At 45.2% G+C, this 16,895-nt stretch overlaps 1 protein-coding gene across 1 annotated transcript in view; it reads left to right on the top strand.

Annotated features, from left to right (window-relative positions):
- Positions 1–15,784, top strand: part of LOC147706596 (cell adhesion molecule CEACAM5-like) — a 243,221-nt gene extending 227,437 nt beyond the window's left edge. The window contains exons 10-12 of the mRNA XM_086933087.1: positions 5,426–5,469; positions 10,903–10,922; positions 13,674–15,784. Of these exons, the coding sequence (XP_086789213.1) occupies positions 5,426–5,469; positions 10,903–10,922; positions 13,674–13,781 (172 nt within the window). The 3' untranslated portion in view covers positions 13,782–15,784. The remainder of the gene's footprint in view (positions 1–5,425; positions 5,470–10,902; positions 10,923–13,673) is intronic.
- Positions 15,785–16,895: the final 1,111 nt, after the last annotated feature.

Below are 16,895 nucleotides of genomic sequence, written 5' to 3'. Positions count from 1 at the left end.
TACAGTTGAATGCCACCAAAACTGAAGTGTTGGTCTTGGGGAAACATGTTGAGCTATGGGGAGACCAGTGGTGGCCTCCAGAGCTGGGCATTACTCCTATCCCAGCCTCCGAAGTGAAAAACTTAGGAATTTGGCTGGATCCCGCGCTCACCTTCACAGGCCACACGAAGAAGGTTGCAGCCACCTGTTACGGTATCTTGCGTGGCATAAGGCCGGTCCTGAAATATTTCGACCCTCCCACCCGGCAGCTCGTGGTCCAAGCCTCGGTTTTATCCCGGCTGGACTACGGAAGTACGCTGATGTTAGGGGTAAACCAGGCCGAAGCATCCAGGCTTCAGAGGGTTCAAAATGCCGCGGCGCGGGCCATTGTTGGCCTTCCCAGACATTGTTGTTTCGGGCACCATCTCGGCCCTCCATTGGTTACCGGTCAGACAGAGGATCAAGTTTAAAGCGCTCTGTCTGGCCTTTAAAATCATGAAACTTTCTTCGCCGCCGGCTCTTGCCAACTTGCGTATCCCCTACATCCCTGCGAGATCTTTAAGATCAGAGGCTCTTCACCTGGCAGTCTGCCCCCGTTTCAAACTCAGCAGAATGGGTGGCCGCTCCTACCGGGTGCTTGCTGCGGGGCTGTGGAACTCGCTCCCGGTGCACATCCGAGCTCTGAATGATCTGTCCACCTTCAGGCGTGCTATTAAAACTTTCTTGTTCCCTGTTTCTGAGTAGCCGCCCCCCCCCTTCTTTTTTTTCCTTCTGTGTGTTATGTTATAGTACCTGTCTAAGCGCCAGGACGCCCCTTTGCTGGGGCAGCTGTGCGCTATAAAAATAATATTAACATAACATAACATAGTGTAAACAGAAGCAAGCCCTTTTATACTGTTGCCTGGGAGCTGATGGAAGACACCTATAACCTGAGAAGAGCAGTCTGTGATCAGTATACAGAGGGCAAAAAGAGACGGAGGAGCATTTTGACACTACCCTCGGCATTATTATGGAACACCACAGTATTTACTTTAGATATCTTGCATCTGGAGAATCGATTGAGGTATATGCTGCAATCTTGTGCAATTTAGCATTGATGTGCATGTGTAACAGTCGTGATGAAATGATTTGTGACCAAGTAGGTGTGCTTACCACATATACCAAGGCAGAGAAAAGGTTACTGTGCCACAAGAACCCAGGCATCATAAAAGATATCAGTACAATTAAGAGTAATGAACATTCTGTTAAGGATGCTTAAAAAAACAGATCAACTGTCTAATGATGTAAATCTTGTGTAAACTAAAGCACAGCTCAGACATGATAAATCAAAGCCTTACGGTAAAATCAACATACCCAGACACAACAAGGGTGAATCCAACTGACGCAAATGGTATTGTTACACATCTAACAACCATGTAGGTTCTTATAAAAATTGCTTGCCATTGGGAAGGGAATGTTGTAGGTGAGAAACCATAGACGATTTCACCAAGGTGTGCTGTGCTACTAGTGCCTGAAAAAGCTGTTTGCAACCCAGGATGATGGTTATGATAACACAGATGTCTGGATACTCTATCTGGTCATTAGCTACACATTATAACCCCTGATTGATTGATTGATTGATTAAGTGATTCATTTACATACATTGATAAACACATGGACAATCTTGTCCTGTTAGAAGCCATTCTGGATAAATTAAACATAAACTATCAACCAGGATGTGCCATGCAGATCACAATGTCAAAACTCTGGTCAATATAGTTCTGACAATGAGATAACAGTTCGATTTTTTGTGTTCTTAAAGAGTTTGAAGATATCTGCCGATTCATGGTGTAGTTTCATGGCACTCTTAATAATCTGCGTAGTCTAATGTGAGTTAGCAAAGATGGAGCCCTTGTGACTTCTGATGGACTCTGTAGAACTGTATTGTAAGGATTGGAGCGTAGCAAAATGAATGCAGGTTAAGAATGTTGAGTTTGTGGTTACACGCAGACAAATAAAGACGTGTTATACTAAGCTCCATCCTTGGCATACTCATTGGCGAGTATCCAGGCTGGGTAATGTGCTACAACTGGCGAGAGATGGGTGATAAGTAACGCGAACATCGACAGTTCTCTCTCAAAGTTTGCCCGGGTCCAGCAAAAAGCTTGTGCGTGCCACTTTTGCCTCTGTCAGAGTCCAGAAGAGACCTCTGGTGTCTGCAGAGTCAAAGCGCAAGTCCAGCCAGTGTGACGCATTTGATGATAACTAAAGATTCACTGAGAAGTCTACACATCGTTGGCCAATGACCATCATTGGCCAATAACCTGCTGGTAAGGCCGTAGTGAGAGGTACCTCCCTGTTATACAACCTAAAGTTATACATCATATGGGGTGACAACACTAAAGGCGGTTGCAACCAGGTTTTGAAAGAGCAGCAAATTGCAAGATAATTCTGCGAACAGAAGCGCTGTGAGGCAAAGATCAACCAGGTGTCAGACAGTGCAAAAAGAAGCTTACAAGCAAAGCAATTCAAATACAAGAAACAGTCATCTGCTTACTATAACTGAGTAAAGAGAGTCATCACACCACCCACAGAGCTGGGTGGAGTGGCCTCAGAGAACGTGCCCAAGGTTGTGTTTGTACAGTCAATCATAAAAGAAGTGGCGCACCACAAAAGCTGCTGAGTGGGGCTCAGAACAACTCCAGAGCTCTTCAAATATCAGGGAGCCGAGAGCCGCAATCGAATAATGATAGTTTTCTTTTATCCAATGGAGACCAAGAAAATTGCATATTTCCTGTAATTATCAGAGATGACCCAGAGGTCAGCACGTCGCAAGCCTCACGGGTTGCTTTAACAATATCACCAAGAAGAGTCAGAAAGAACACTACTTTCCACATCAGTATGTTCCATCAGCGGTTACAATGCCACCGCCATCTTGAAACCACCACGGTAATTTGATACAGCCAAAATGAAAAATATTGGCAAAGTATGGACTGTCTGGATAGAGCCATTTGATGAAGATAATCAAAAACCTTACGAATCTGGTCAGTGAAGGGGTAAAAGAAGTCATAAAGAAAATGCTGAATGCTGACAAAATTACATCCTGTCAGTTCAAAGCAGCCTTGATGCTCAAGTTCAGTCTAATGCCAGATGTAGGTTACAATAGATACATTTTCAGTCAAGAATGACAGAAGGTTGGTGAAACCATCGTCTAATTTCTTAAGAGACCGTATACGCTCATCAAACACTGTAAGTTCAATGAATGTCATGATGAGGATGCTATATTTCACGGGGTGGTTGACTGATGCCTGTCAGATTCATTCAGATGACGGATGCTGAGACAAACTCTTAGTCTGGAGCGAGTGCTTCTGTCATCCTACTAACTTCCCAGCCCCAGCAACACAGGTGGTGGTTCTGCAGCTCTCTTGATGCCTGACTTGCCTTCTCTGCAATTTTGAGGACAGTATCCTTGGTTGGATCCGCTGGAACCAAACCCTGTGCATTGCATTGACTTGCCATTCCCAAGGCTTGTTGGCTCTGCACTCCAGAGATCTTAGGGTTACATGAAGCTCCAGCCTCCAGCACCTCATCCCTGGAAGATCAACATGCTCACTGCATCCTCTGCACCATGGGCCTCCATATTTGTGGAACTGCTTGAGGTCCTCTTTCGACTCTTTTGGCTCCTGTGCCTTCAGCCTGTGGGTCCTCTTAAGTGTCTTCCTTTGCTTCAGTGGGCTCCCCTGAATGCTCGCAGCCTGCTCTGTCTCTCTTGCACTTGGTGAGTCCCTTGAACCTTGCTGGTCTCAACGTTTGCATCTTTTTACTTGCCACACCATTTGCAGCTACCAATGCTTGTTGGTGCCTTCGCCTGACACCAACCACCTAGACACCGACATCTGGCATGGGACATCTCGTAGATGGCTCCTGGTCTTTCTCAGCATCGCCTGGTCCCCACAGCTGCAGCGAGACAGTCCTTGCAACTTCTCACACGCTCCCTGCCTTAGGTGGGCATTGTGCTTCTGTGCCTCCTGGTAACCTCCAAGTGGCATAGACTCTATCCCCTCTACTTTCAGGTTCTTCGCTTTAAGAATCCACCATTAGATTCCTCCGGACATCTTCACAAACTTCTCCAGAGGCTTTTTCTCTAAAGTCTTCCATTGTTGTCTGCGGCAGGTTCCGACGTCAAATCACTCCAAATCACCCGGCTTCCCTGGTGTAGGTAACCTGGTTCCTGGAGCATCCATAGGTGGGGTTGCACTCCAACCTTCCATCACCAAAGGGTTTCTTCGTGGTCCTCTGGGAAGGGTCCTACTTCTTTAAAACTGCAACAGTGAGTTCTCCATAGACTTTCATTGGGCATGCAGCTGTGTTTCCACTCTGCACACAGCCTCCGTGGGGTTCCAGGCTACTTACCTCGACTGGTTCATTGTTTCTCCAGCTCCTGTGAGTCTTTTGGTCCAAGTCCCATTGTTCCTTAGAGTTCGTGTTCCACTTTCTTTGTATAAGGTTTGGTCTCTCTCTGGAGAGCAGTGTATATTTGTGCTACTTCCCTGATTTCTTTGAAGTATTTTCATGTGTTCGATTAATATCTCCAGCTAGTAGATTGCAGTGTGGTAGTGCTTGTGTTTGTGTCATAAATAGACTTATTTTTATGAACACTGGGTGGTTCTGTTTCATCTAATCTACACTGCTGATTAAATGTGGTAAAAAAAGCTATTTTACACTGCTTCAATTTAAGCCTGAAGGCTGCTCCCCACAGTACCAAAGGGTTGCTTGGATTAGTGCAAGATGCATCACACCTTAGAGTGTGCCTCGTGTACTAAGCCAGCCTCTTACGAAGTGGATCTGTTTGATCTGGTTACTTGTGGCACTTCTAATGAGTTGTTTTGAATTTCCATGCATCTGGAAAAAGATGACTGAAAGCTGAGGAGACACTCCTGATCATTTCCGGACTTTCCATCAAAGTAGCACAGTCAATGGAACTGCTGGAGGTTTTTGGGAAACACTTCCCACTTTTTTCACCTTATTTAGATTTGCATTTGTATTGTTAGTTTGAGGGCATTTAATGTATTTTATGAATGTTTTAATATGAGTCCGTTTTTTATTTCTTTAAGTCTGATCTTTTAATTGAATTTACTTTGTTTTTATGATATTTGTCCTATTATATTTTTGAGTTTTTACTTAACTTTGTTTGGACTATGTAGGTATTTTATTTCTTAATGGTATAGCTTTCTCAATAGCTGTTAAACTTATACTGTTGTGTTTCCTCTGTGGGAGGCCGCACTGCTTGTCCCACTCTATGAACCTTAAGCCAGAGTTTCCTCACATGATCCAGTGTTCACAGCTCTCTGTAAGGCTGTGTCCTCTCTCCACCACATTCTAACACCTTCATCTAACCCTTAGTACTGACGTCCATCTTGTCTCACTAGTGCCATGTGTTGATTATTTCTCATCTCTCTTCTTTTAGGGCTGCAGCTGGAGGTAATACTACTGAAATGACCCCCAAAATTAGTAAGTAGAGAAATTGGACGAAGTAAAGAAATGGGGTATTTTCAGTTTCTGCACAGGGAGCTCCAAGAGAACAGAAATGCTTTTAGAAAGGACAGTCCTTCTGCTGCAGCTTTTCTCTTTCGGGTCTGATACATGAAACAAAGGACCTGATTTAGATCTCGGCGGATGGTCCACAATGGTGGTGGGTATCCCGTTCACCTTAATATAAATCCCATTATATCCTATGGTATTTATATTTCGGCGGACGGGTTATCCGTCATCGTTGTGACTGAGTAACCAGTCTGCCGAGATGTAAATCATGTCCCAAATCTAGCCATACAAAGCTATATTTAGAGCTTTTGCTCTAACTTCAGGACACTCTTTCCATGGCAGGTTAGTGTCCAAGTGTCTTCATTGTCAGCAGAACAGAAGTAACTGTAATGACATTTGTATAGCACTTCAAACCTTTGTAGAGGCATCAAAGTGCATTGTCAGATGTGCATTACACTACAGCATGAACGAGTGCATGGTTGGATGGGTGATGTGTTTGTTGGGTAGTTGGACTTCATGGGTGTAGAGGTCAATGTTTGAAGACTGTTGTCTGCTCTTTTGCTGGAGCGAATGCTGAGCTCTGTAGTTCCCCGTAGTCCAACACTCGCCTTCTCAACCAAGGACGGTGCATCCATAGCTTCTCTAAGCATAGACATTGCAGCCATCAGTTGTCCGTGTAGGTATTTTCATGAAACTCCCTAAGAGTCATGACAGTCACAATCCAAAGGGGCAAATTGTACTAGGAGAGATGAAATATAGACTTGTCCCTTTTGATTGTGCCCGGACAGCCTTCTTCCCCTGACCCACTCGCCCCTGACCCACTCCACACTGTTTCACCCTCTTTGGCCAGCATACATGTTTGCTGTACAAAAAGTGAATGTATTTCTTGATCCTCATTTAGTGCAAAGAAGTCTCTATGAGACGCTAGAAGCCTTGGGTATCCTCCTCCCTCAGGCTCCAAGCCTCTTACATCACTTGTTGCTTGCATCAGCAGGTAATGTAACATGTTTGTTCAGCCATCCTTTTTATACCTCATTCACACCCTCACAAAGACAAGCACAACTGGTTTCCATTGCCAGAGAAAGGAGGAGCCAATGTTTACACAGAAGCTGATAGTCTGAGTCAAGTCCATTCATAAGGTGCCTAAACCCAGAAGTATTCAGGCTCTGGTAGAGTTTCCAATCTCAGATCTCTCTAGAGCAGAAAAGTTGTAAGTTTTTCTGACACTCTTTAGGCTTGAGACAGTCCTTAATTCCAATGGCATGCCATTCCACCATCTTACCTGTGCTATCTGTAGCTGCCTGCCAGCCAGCCAGCACCGTTGATCAATCAATCAAAAGGATTTATAAAGCGTGGCTTGTCACCCGCGAGGGTATCCAGCCTCTGAGGGCTGCGATGCGAGTAGATCAGTTGAACAGCCAGGTATTGATTCCTTTCCTGAACTTTTAGAGAGATGGTGAAGTCCAGAGGTGAAAGGGAGGCCGTCTCCAGAACTTGGCAGTGAAGTAGGAGAAGGAGCATACTCCACTGTCTGTTCGGTGGATGTGGGGATATCCATGAGGGAGAGGGAGGTGGAGCACAGATGTCTGGAGGGTTGATGGAAGTTCATGCGTTGGTTGATGTATGCTGGTCCTTGATCATAGAGGGCTTTGTAGGCATGAAGGAGCATCTTTAATTAGCATCTCTTTTGGATGGGGAGCCAGTGAAGCTTCTTGAGGTGGGGAGTGATGTGGGTCTGTTTGGGGAGGTCAAGAATGAGCCTGGCCACTGCGTTCTGAATGATCTGCAGTCTCTTCAGGAAGTAATTGGCGATTCCAATGAATGTGTTGCCATTGTCCAGCTGACTGGTGACTAGGGCATGGGTGACTGTTTGTGTGGTGTTGACAGGGAGCCATTTGAAGGTTTTCCTGAGTATATGAAGAGTGAGGAAGCAGGCTGAGGAGACTGCATTGATCTGGCTATTCATGGTGAGTTTGTTGTCAAGGATGATGCCCAGGTTGCGGGCGTGGTCATTCAGAGTAGATCAGGTTTCTAGTTTGGACAGCCACCAGGACTCTTTCCAAGGGGAGGAGTTGTTCCATAAGATCAGCACCTTAGTTTTGTCAGTGTTGAGTTTCAGGCAGTTGTCTTTCATTCAGTCAGTGATGTTCCTCATACACCTGTGGAAGTTGGTCCTAGCGGTGGAGGGGTCTTTTGATAGTGAGAGGATGAGTTGGGTATCGTCTGCGTAGGATATGATGTTCAGTCCATGTATTCGGATGATGTTGGCCGCAGGGGATCATGTTCAATCAATCAATCAATCATCGCATTTATAAAGCGCACTACTCACCCAGAGGGTCTCAAGGCACTGGTGGAGGGGGGTCCGCTACTGCTCGAACAGCCAGGTCTTGAGTTGCTTCCTGAAGGTGAAGTGGTCCTGGGTCAGGCGGAGGTGGGTGGGGAGGGAGTTCCATGTCTTGGCGGCGAGGTAGGAGAAGGACCGTCCCCCTGTGGTGGCTCTTCGGATGCGGGGGACGGCGGCGAGGGCGTGGCTGGTCGATCAAAGCTGGCGTTTGGGAGCGTAGAAGTTGAGGCGGCTGTTGAGGTATCGTGGGCCTTGGTTGTGTAGGGCTTTGTGTGCGTGGGTGAGGAGACGGAAGGTGATTCTCTTGTTGACCGGGAGCCAGTGCAGGTCTCTCAGGTGTCCGGAGATGTGGCTGCGACGGGGGATGTCCAGGATGAGTCGTGCTGAGGCGTTCTGGATCCACTGGAGTCTCTTCTGGAGTTTGGCGGTGGTTCCGGCGTAGAGGGAGGTGTCGTAGTCCAGACGGCTGGTGACGAGGGCCTGGGTGACCGTCTTCCTGGTCTCGGTGGGGATCCACCGGAAGATCTTACGTAGCATGCGCAGGATGTTGAAGCACGACGAGGAGACGGCGTTGACTTGTCTGGACATGGAGAGGGAGGAGTCCAGGATGAAGCCCAGGTTGCGTGCGTGGTCTGTTGGTTTGGGTGCGCTGCCTAGGGCGGGGGGCCACCAGGAGTCGTCCCAAGCGGCGGGTGAGGATCCCAGGATGAGGACTTCCGTTTTGTCCGAGTTCAGTTTCAGGCGGCTGTTCTTCATCCATTCGGCTACCTCTTTCATCCCTTCATGAAGGTTGGCTCTGGCGGTGGCGGGGTCGTTGGTGAGGGAGAGGATCAGCTGGGTGTCGTCGGCGTAGGAGATGATGTTGAGGTTGTGCTGGCGTGCGATGTCTGCGAGGGGGCTCATGTTGGTGTTGAAGAGTGTGGGACTGAGGGATGGATCTTGAGGGATGCCACAGATGATCTTGGGTTTCGAGGGGTCTGCTGATCATAGGGCCATAGGTGCCCCATTGCTTGTGCTTTCATAGTTTAACACAACCTTCAAGGTGGCGTTTTGAATTTTTTCAAGCGAGCTCATGTGCTCCTGAGCTTATGGGGTGCATTATCCTTTTTAGTCTACCGGTTGCTGACACAAACTACAGCTAAGCGTGTTTCACTGGACTTACATGGTAAGGTGATTATCTAAGACCGCACCTATTGTCACATAGCTATGAATGCAGAACATGTATAAAAATGAAACAATGAGGAGAAATAAACATATTTATTTGCATTATGCCAGCTTAAGGGAAGCTCATCTGAGAATGTGCCAAAATAAATGGGTGTATGCATGAGAACGCCCATGCTTCACCCATGGAACACCTTCCCAACGGAAGGTAACACAAGGTGGCTTTGCATGGCTTAGTAAATGCCTAAATGGATTTTGTATTGGGGTTGAGCCATGAAAGTGACGCAACACTGATGCAAAACCCTAGCAAGTATGCCCCATGGCCTCTATGGATACAAGCAGGATGTTGTTGAACTCAGGAAACTTTTTGGTACCACGGCCTCAAGAGTCAAAATGTACTTCCTGGAGCTGGCGTACATTCGTGGATTGCAGGTTGTCATGAATAATGGAAAAATAATCTGGAAGTATGTAGTGCAGCGCAACAACCAACATATCTCCATTTTCAGGCACAGCCAGTGCATTCTGTCAGTGGGCTACATGAAACTGGGCATTTATATAGAACAAAACATTTTTTCTGATCCCGAGATTCTCGCCACTCTACAAGACGAATATATGAGATGGAGCAAATCAGGGCAGTAGATATTAATACTGCAGCGGCGCCCAGGGGGTGCGAGGGCCTACTGCAGCTGAGTTATCACCTGATTATGTAACTAGGTGACAGGGTGGCATGTCTTCCTCATTTGAATTAGTCAATAATGTCCTTGCAAAGCTATTGCAGGTAACTTGTCCATAAACACAGTGGGCTGACAGATTTGGTACTATTCCTGCACGGCTCCTCCTCTGACTCCGATTGTCCCCACCGGTGTAGGAGGTGGAGTGATCTTACAGGGGCAGAGTGAGATCAGCCTCCATCTTCCTTCTCCACCCAAACGCTGAAGACCCTCCACGCCCATAAATGACGGAGTTTGGACAGTGCAGCTAGGACCTTGTTAGACATTGAGACAAAGAGATTTACCAAACCATGTATACCAAGGGGCCCCAAGTTCTAATCAGCTTTCAGCCATAGGATAGCGTTTAGGGGACCCGAGATGGCCGGAGCACGCATGTTTGTAGACTGTGTGCAGCTACGCGACCTCTTTATGAACCTGCGGCTGTATAGAAATAAGTTGAGCGCTTGTTATTATTTTTGGGTTTGCGTGATGAGTGTCTAAAATTCACTCGCATAACTCAACATTTCTCCTTAATGCAATGAGTTTAGACAGCATGTCTGGGACAAAGATGCAATCTCTGCTCGCTACTTCTGACTTTATCGGTTTAAAGTTCAGGCATTAATTTGGAGGACTTCTGAGTTATCTAAACTTTAGACACCTTGAGTGCAGCAAAACAGGCTCTCGGCTGATCATGATACGGCTCCCCGCTACTCTAAGGTGACGGATACATGGACGCTGAGCTCCTGGCTTGTGGGTTGGACTGGCTTTGGTGGAGGAGACTGGAAGAGGCTAGGGACAAGGGGGAGGGTTGGCGGGAGGTAGCAACATATGAGATGAGTCCCCGAATAGGACCTTGTGTTTGAGTGAAGGAAACAGCTATAAGATACCATTTTGTACTCCTATGACGATACGCCAGTAGGCCGAGATTTTATTTGTGGACAAGTGTGACTTCAGAGTTCTGCAGAATTATGTCCCAGTCCCACCTCTGCTTTCGGCATTCACGTATGTCACTTTTACTTATCAAATATTATTTTCATCATATCTTTACTCTCTGTAGTGATCCAAGTTTAGGTCTGAAATGTCACATCCTTTAAATGCCACTCACAAATGGTATGCTATATGAAAATATGTATATTTTGTGTCCAAGTAACTATTTATTGGTAAATTCTTGTTCATCTTTCTTTTCAGATGAAGCGTCTGCCAATGGGGTAAGACACATTTGTGAACTATTGCATGGTTCTCTCACCTTAGACAAAACTTCCCCCACCACTTTACACACAGTCAAACTCAGTTGTTCACTGTATCACGCCCACCCTTTCACGCTCACTCTTACACTGATTCAATGGCAGTTTCTCATCTGCCCTACTCATTCCCCAGCTCACGCCGTGCTTTTCTCTTGTGGTCAGTGACAAAGGCTTTGCACTGTGTAATCTTGGTGTAAACTTCAGTATGCAATGAGCTCTCCGATTAATCTTTAGTTCCGAGCGACGATACTCATCACAATCAATACAGTGCAATAACGTGATCCATGTTAGGCTCCACATAAAGGACAGAGAGTATTAGATTTGCAAACTATGAAGGATTATTAAAAGATTAGCAAAGTTGCAAATTCAAATCATCAAATTAGCTGAAATTCACTGACTAGTACATAAATGCATTAGTCAATATATTTCAAAGCAATGCAAAATCATAAATGCAAAGACTAACAGTTATAAAGTTGTCTCAAATAAAGCAGAGAAAAAACACTTTTCCATGAAGAGAATGCACTGCCCTGCTAAGCTAGCAGAAGGTCAGGGAACGGGTAACAAATCAGAAACGAGTTGTCAGCATGGAAGCCTTTGAAAGACAGGTTAAACTTCCTCTTACAAGAATAAAAGGGCATCATAAGCAATATGAAAGATAATTAAATCCCTTTAAGAGACAGGCAAAGCTTCTTCTGGCAAGGATCAAAGGAATCTGATCTTGTGTCTACACTGCAGGAGTTTAAATCAGTTTTTTGTAACATTTTGCTACAAATACACATGACTTCCAGGAGGGGAGCCTATGTGGTTTCAGCAACAGAAAGATAAAACATTTGCATTAGTTACAAAATGCCGGCTTTCTATATGTCCTGCAGACTCCAGTTATCTGCAACATAATGAGATACATTTGGCTCAACACACTCTCTTCAGGGGCTCATTAACACATACTACAGAGAGCGCATAAAATAAACATTTAAGTGGAAAAGAAGAAACAAATCATACAATCTTCGAAGTTGCTGGTGCCGCTTTTCCTCTGGAATGTAAACAGTCAGTCAGTCAAATATTCTTTATTCGGTTTATGCAACCATAAAAGTTGTACACAAATACATGAAATAAAATCAAAACAGGAATAAAAAATGCATTACATATTTAAGACTAGCTATGTGCTAGCCATATAAAAAAATCTAAAAATGATTATAGGCATTCAGGATGGGCAAGATCATCATAGCAGCATAGGATTATAGAGCTCAATCATTTGTGAAGGATTTAAATTCATGTAAATTGTGTTAAAACTACATAAAGTAGCAAATGAGGGCCAAATAAAGCAGTCCATATATGCAGAGTAAATCACATTAAAAATTATTAAAAACTGAAGATAAAGTGCCAATGTGCGACCTGAATGTGCATCCTTGCAAAATGTCATGTTGCCAAAAACTATGCATCTGACATCTGAGCGACGTTATGCAAGCTTTATAAAGCTATTAACATTAAATGCTTTATGATATATTATAAAAAATCATCTCCCTGCTAGATTCCTTAATTGAACTGCAATAGAAATGAATTTATATATCATTAGACATATATATTCTGTTTTGAGAAGCTGGAGATAATCCAAAACCAGCATGCATTTTCTAATATTCAAAACCCTTAATATTGGAATCATTAATTATTTTCGTGATTCAGAGTATAACTTACAGGAAATAAAAATGCAGCATATTCTGAGGTGACAATAGAAACAAATTTGATGGCAGTGGTCCAGGATTACTATAATTTGTATGAACGAGTACAGTCTGCTCACATGGACTCACACTATGCGACCCAGATAGAGTAGATAATATATGCATACAAAACTTACACATATACATAAATGATTAGGCAATCCAGAGCACCACAAAGGTAATGATTATGATCCGACCCTGTCCCAGATCAAATTTTAAACTTTTTCAAACATTTGTATCTAACACTTCTTACATGAGTCACTGAACCAAGGTCTAATGATATGAATCAAGGATCCACAGTCTGTTCTCACGCAGGTCAGAAGACGATATGTCAGAGACGACACGTGTTTCGTCGTTTAGATGACTTCTTTAAGGCTCATAATTCTTCCAGGATTAAAGAGGTCAGCATCTTAGACCTTTTCCAATTGGTAAATCAGCCCATGTTAACAATCCTTTCCTTGGAGCCCCAAGCACCGAAAGGGCTGAAGAACAGTCACCTGTAAATGTCCTTGTGTGTCCACAACTGGAATTTGTCCTGAGTTACCCCCAGTTAGGGTGGGAACTGATAGAAGAGGCAACGACTTCAGGCGGCTTCAAGTTTAAAACGAGCGCCCATTGCGGCTCTCTAAGTAAAGGCAATCGTTAGAGTTACAGACACACGGACAATCATGGGTCAAGGAGAGAGTCGCAATATACTTTGCTGGGATAGGAAACCAATAGATGAGCAATGCTGAACCTACATCTAGTAAGATAAAACCTTTTCAAATGACAGAAAGAAAACGAAGAAAATACACCGAAAAAAAAATATGGCAGCCTAACGGCGTATGTTAACCGCAGTCTGATAAACCTGGATAACGCACATTACATACATTTGTGAGTTGCATGTTAAAATTGTTATGTATTCAAATCATTTGATTATGAAAACTCTCTATCATCAATGCCTGAGAGCTGAATGTAGTGGAAGCAGTGAATTCACACGTGTCCTCTCTTCTCTCTATAGACTGCTGCAGAGATTCAGTACAGTTCGGTCAATTTTGTGCCCAAAAGAGGAACTACAGAGAAGCCGATAGCCCCCGAAAACACTGTCTATTCTGAAGTCAGGCGGTAATGAGGCTGCAGGAGACGCTCCAACAATGTCTTGTGACCAATCACATGCATCTGTTCTATCAAGATGTCTGATTCATGTTCACAGCCGGGCTGATGGGATCTAAGATGCGGAATCCAAGGGACTGAATACTTTAATGAGTATTTTATTTTGCTAAGACCATCAGTGGAAGTCACTCTTCTCGATTTCTATTTGCTTTCTCGCATTGTGTGCACCCCATTTCACTGTACTATGTGCCTTGAGCAATGTCGCCTTCATTGCTGCACTCACTATCGGAAGACAGCTGTGAAGCCGAAGACAAGGAGGTGGGGCCAGTAGTGGGCCCCACACCTCATCCCCCGCTAACCTCTAGTAACTCCAGCCTCAGAAGCTTTGATGTTTCCAAGCAGAGAAGACCATGACCACCACGGATAATCATCTTTACACCACGCAGGACCTTGAATAGGGAAAATATGAGCCCAGTGTACACTAGAAAAAGAACCTTCATTATGAATCCAGAACCCTCATTATATATTCAGAACCCTCATAATATATTCAGAGCCCTCATTATGTATTCATGGGTGAACCATGGTGGTCCATGTTTATAATTGGTCGCGTTTGAATGGGTGCCATTAACGCTCTGTGGCCACGTGCTCTACCGGGGTACAATCTGTGCGTACACTGTACTGGTAATGCTTCCTACTCCCTTACACCGTGGTGTTTGGCTTCAGATGTCTCCATGGCCTATGCAATGCTATCAACCCCCTATTTGTTCATTATTTTTTGTTTGTATCCGGATAATTTCTATTTTTGATTGGATGTCATTTCCTTATATACAAGAATCAACATATGAAACCAATTATGCTGCAATGGAAGGTCTGATCATGACACAATTATAAAAATCCTGCACCTGGAGTGGAAAGGAGATTAGACCTAGAGATGGAATGTGTTGGGGGACGTTGGGGGACATGGAAAGGGTTTTTAGTGCCTCTGCACCTCTCAGTGTGGACATGACGGAAACTATTGGACTCTAGAAATCAGGGTGAGTGAAGCTGGATGTGACATTCATGATACATTTATAGATTAGGAGATTACATCCTGGCACCCACGCGGTCAGTGTGCCGCCCTCGCTTTGATTGTGTGGAAAGGTAACTTCTTTCCGTATTGACAATCCTAATGCATACTACCATCATTTCTAGTGCTAAAGGAGGTTAAAAAGTGCAACCTCAAGTATTACTGTTTTATGACTGGGATGGGACGGGAGCTCAGCATCTCAGAGTGTGCGCGTGTCCTTGTTGTGCCGCAGCTGTGCCGGATGCTGTACGCTGCAGTTCCCTAGGAGCAATGCTAGCTTACAGGCTACCCAAGAGGGGGACTAGACTAGCGGGAGGTGGGAGATCCAACAAGGTTTCTGATAGTGCTTTCTGTTAGTTCTGCAAAATGTAACAAATTTGTCGAATATTATTATGAAAATCTGAGGGTCATCAGGTCTTGCATTGCAGCTGAATGGTCATGAAATCATGAAATCAAAGCAGAAGAGGTTGCAGTGGTTCCGCTTGAGGGAATTGTAGTGCACAAAAGTGACAATGCCATTGAATGTAAGGTAGTGGGAAGCCCCCTGCAAGGATTATGGAAGACTAAGGGGGGTCTGACTACCACAGGACAGCAATTTATCTCAAACCTGCTGCCTGTTGCTGTATATTGTATTCTCTCACAGCTGGTCCTGTGTAATTCAGACACAGACGTGTGCTACCCAAGACTTGTGGGGGAGAGCTGTTGAAAGACTCTAGCGGGCTTATTTACAAGCCCCTGGCTCCGATGGTGCGTCACGTTTTATATGGGAAAAAGTGACATGGCGATGGCAAGTAAACAATCAATCGGGCATTTGTTAAGCGTGACTACTCACCCGTAAGGGTCTCAAGGTGCTGGGGAGTGGGGGTGGGGGAAGTTAGCAGGCTCCAGTCCATCAAATGGGGTATCTGTCGAAGAGCCAGGTTTTGAGGTTTCTTGCGAAGATGGAAGCGATGTTGTCTGTCTGAGGTGGAGCGGAAGGGCGTTCCAGGCTCGAGCCACGAGGAAGGAGAAGGAGCTGCCTCCCGATCTGGTCTTTCTGGTGCTGGGGACCACAGCGTAGGAGAGCTGGGCTGATCGTAGGGTCCTTAGGGGTGCGTGAAATTTGAGCCGGCTGTTCAAGTATGCTGGTCTGGTGCCGTGGAGGGCCCTGTGTGCGTGAGTGAGCATCTTGAAGGTGACTCTAGCTTCGATGGGGAGCCAGTGGAGTGTGCGCAAGTGCTGGGAGATGTGGCAGTGTCTTGGCAGGTCGAGGACCAGTCTTGCGGCGGCGTTCCGGATGTTCTGTAGCTTGCGGGTGAGGTTTTTATTTATTCCGGTGTAGAGTGCGTTGCCGTAGTCGAGTCTGCTGGTGACCATGGCGTCAGTCATGGTCTTTTTGTGTTCGGTGGCACAGGGGCGTTGTAAATAAGCCCTAGGTGTGTACTGCTGTGTAGACCAATAACTTTGAGGCTCAGCTGTGTAGTATGCTGCACTTGACCTGTCCATGGGCGCCTGTATTTTTTACTCCATTTTTAAAGACTCATTCACTGGATTCTAGATTCAGACTCAAAGACCAATCTAAGACCTTCCTTTGTGCATTCATTTAACAACAGTGAGAACTTCTTGATAATGGGTATCAGGAAGGCACTGTTCCCACTCAACCAAGGTCAGGCTTTGTTCCCTTCCTTGTGCCACCCTTTAACAATGTTCAGAAGACCGGAATAGAACCAAGAAGATAAAGAACTGGGAATAAGTGATAACTACACTGTAGAGAGAATATCTGACTTTTGAGATGAGGCTAGCTGGGAACGAGAGGTGACAAAGATCAGACCTCAGAACGAGCGATGACTTGAAGGGCAGTTGGGAGTGAGAGGTGACATAGACCAGAACTGGGAGTGAGCACTGACATAAAACAGACCTAGGAGCGAGCAGTGACATTGATCAAACCTGGGAGCGAGCAGTGATATAGATCAAACCTCGGAGTGAGCGGTGATGGAGATAAGACCTGGGAGCGAGAGGTGATATAGATCAGACCTAGGAGCGAGCGGTGACATAGATCTGGCTAGGGAGTGAGCGGTGACATAG

This window comes from Lissotriton vulgaris, chromosome 7 (genome assembly GCF_964263255.1).
Source record: "Lissotriton vulgaris chromosome 7, aLisVul1.2, whole genome shotgun sequence".
NCBI classification, from domain to species: domain Eukaryota; kingdom Metazoa; phylum Chordata; class Amphibia; order Caudata; family Salamandridae; genus Lissotriton; species Lissotriton vulgaris.
This window is presented reverse-complemented; position numbering and strand designations above follow the sequence as displayed.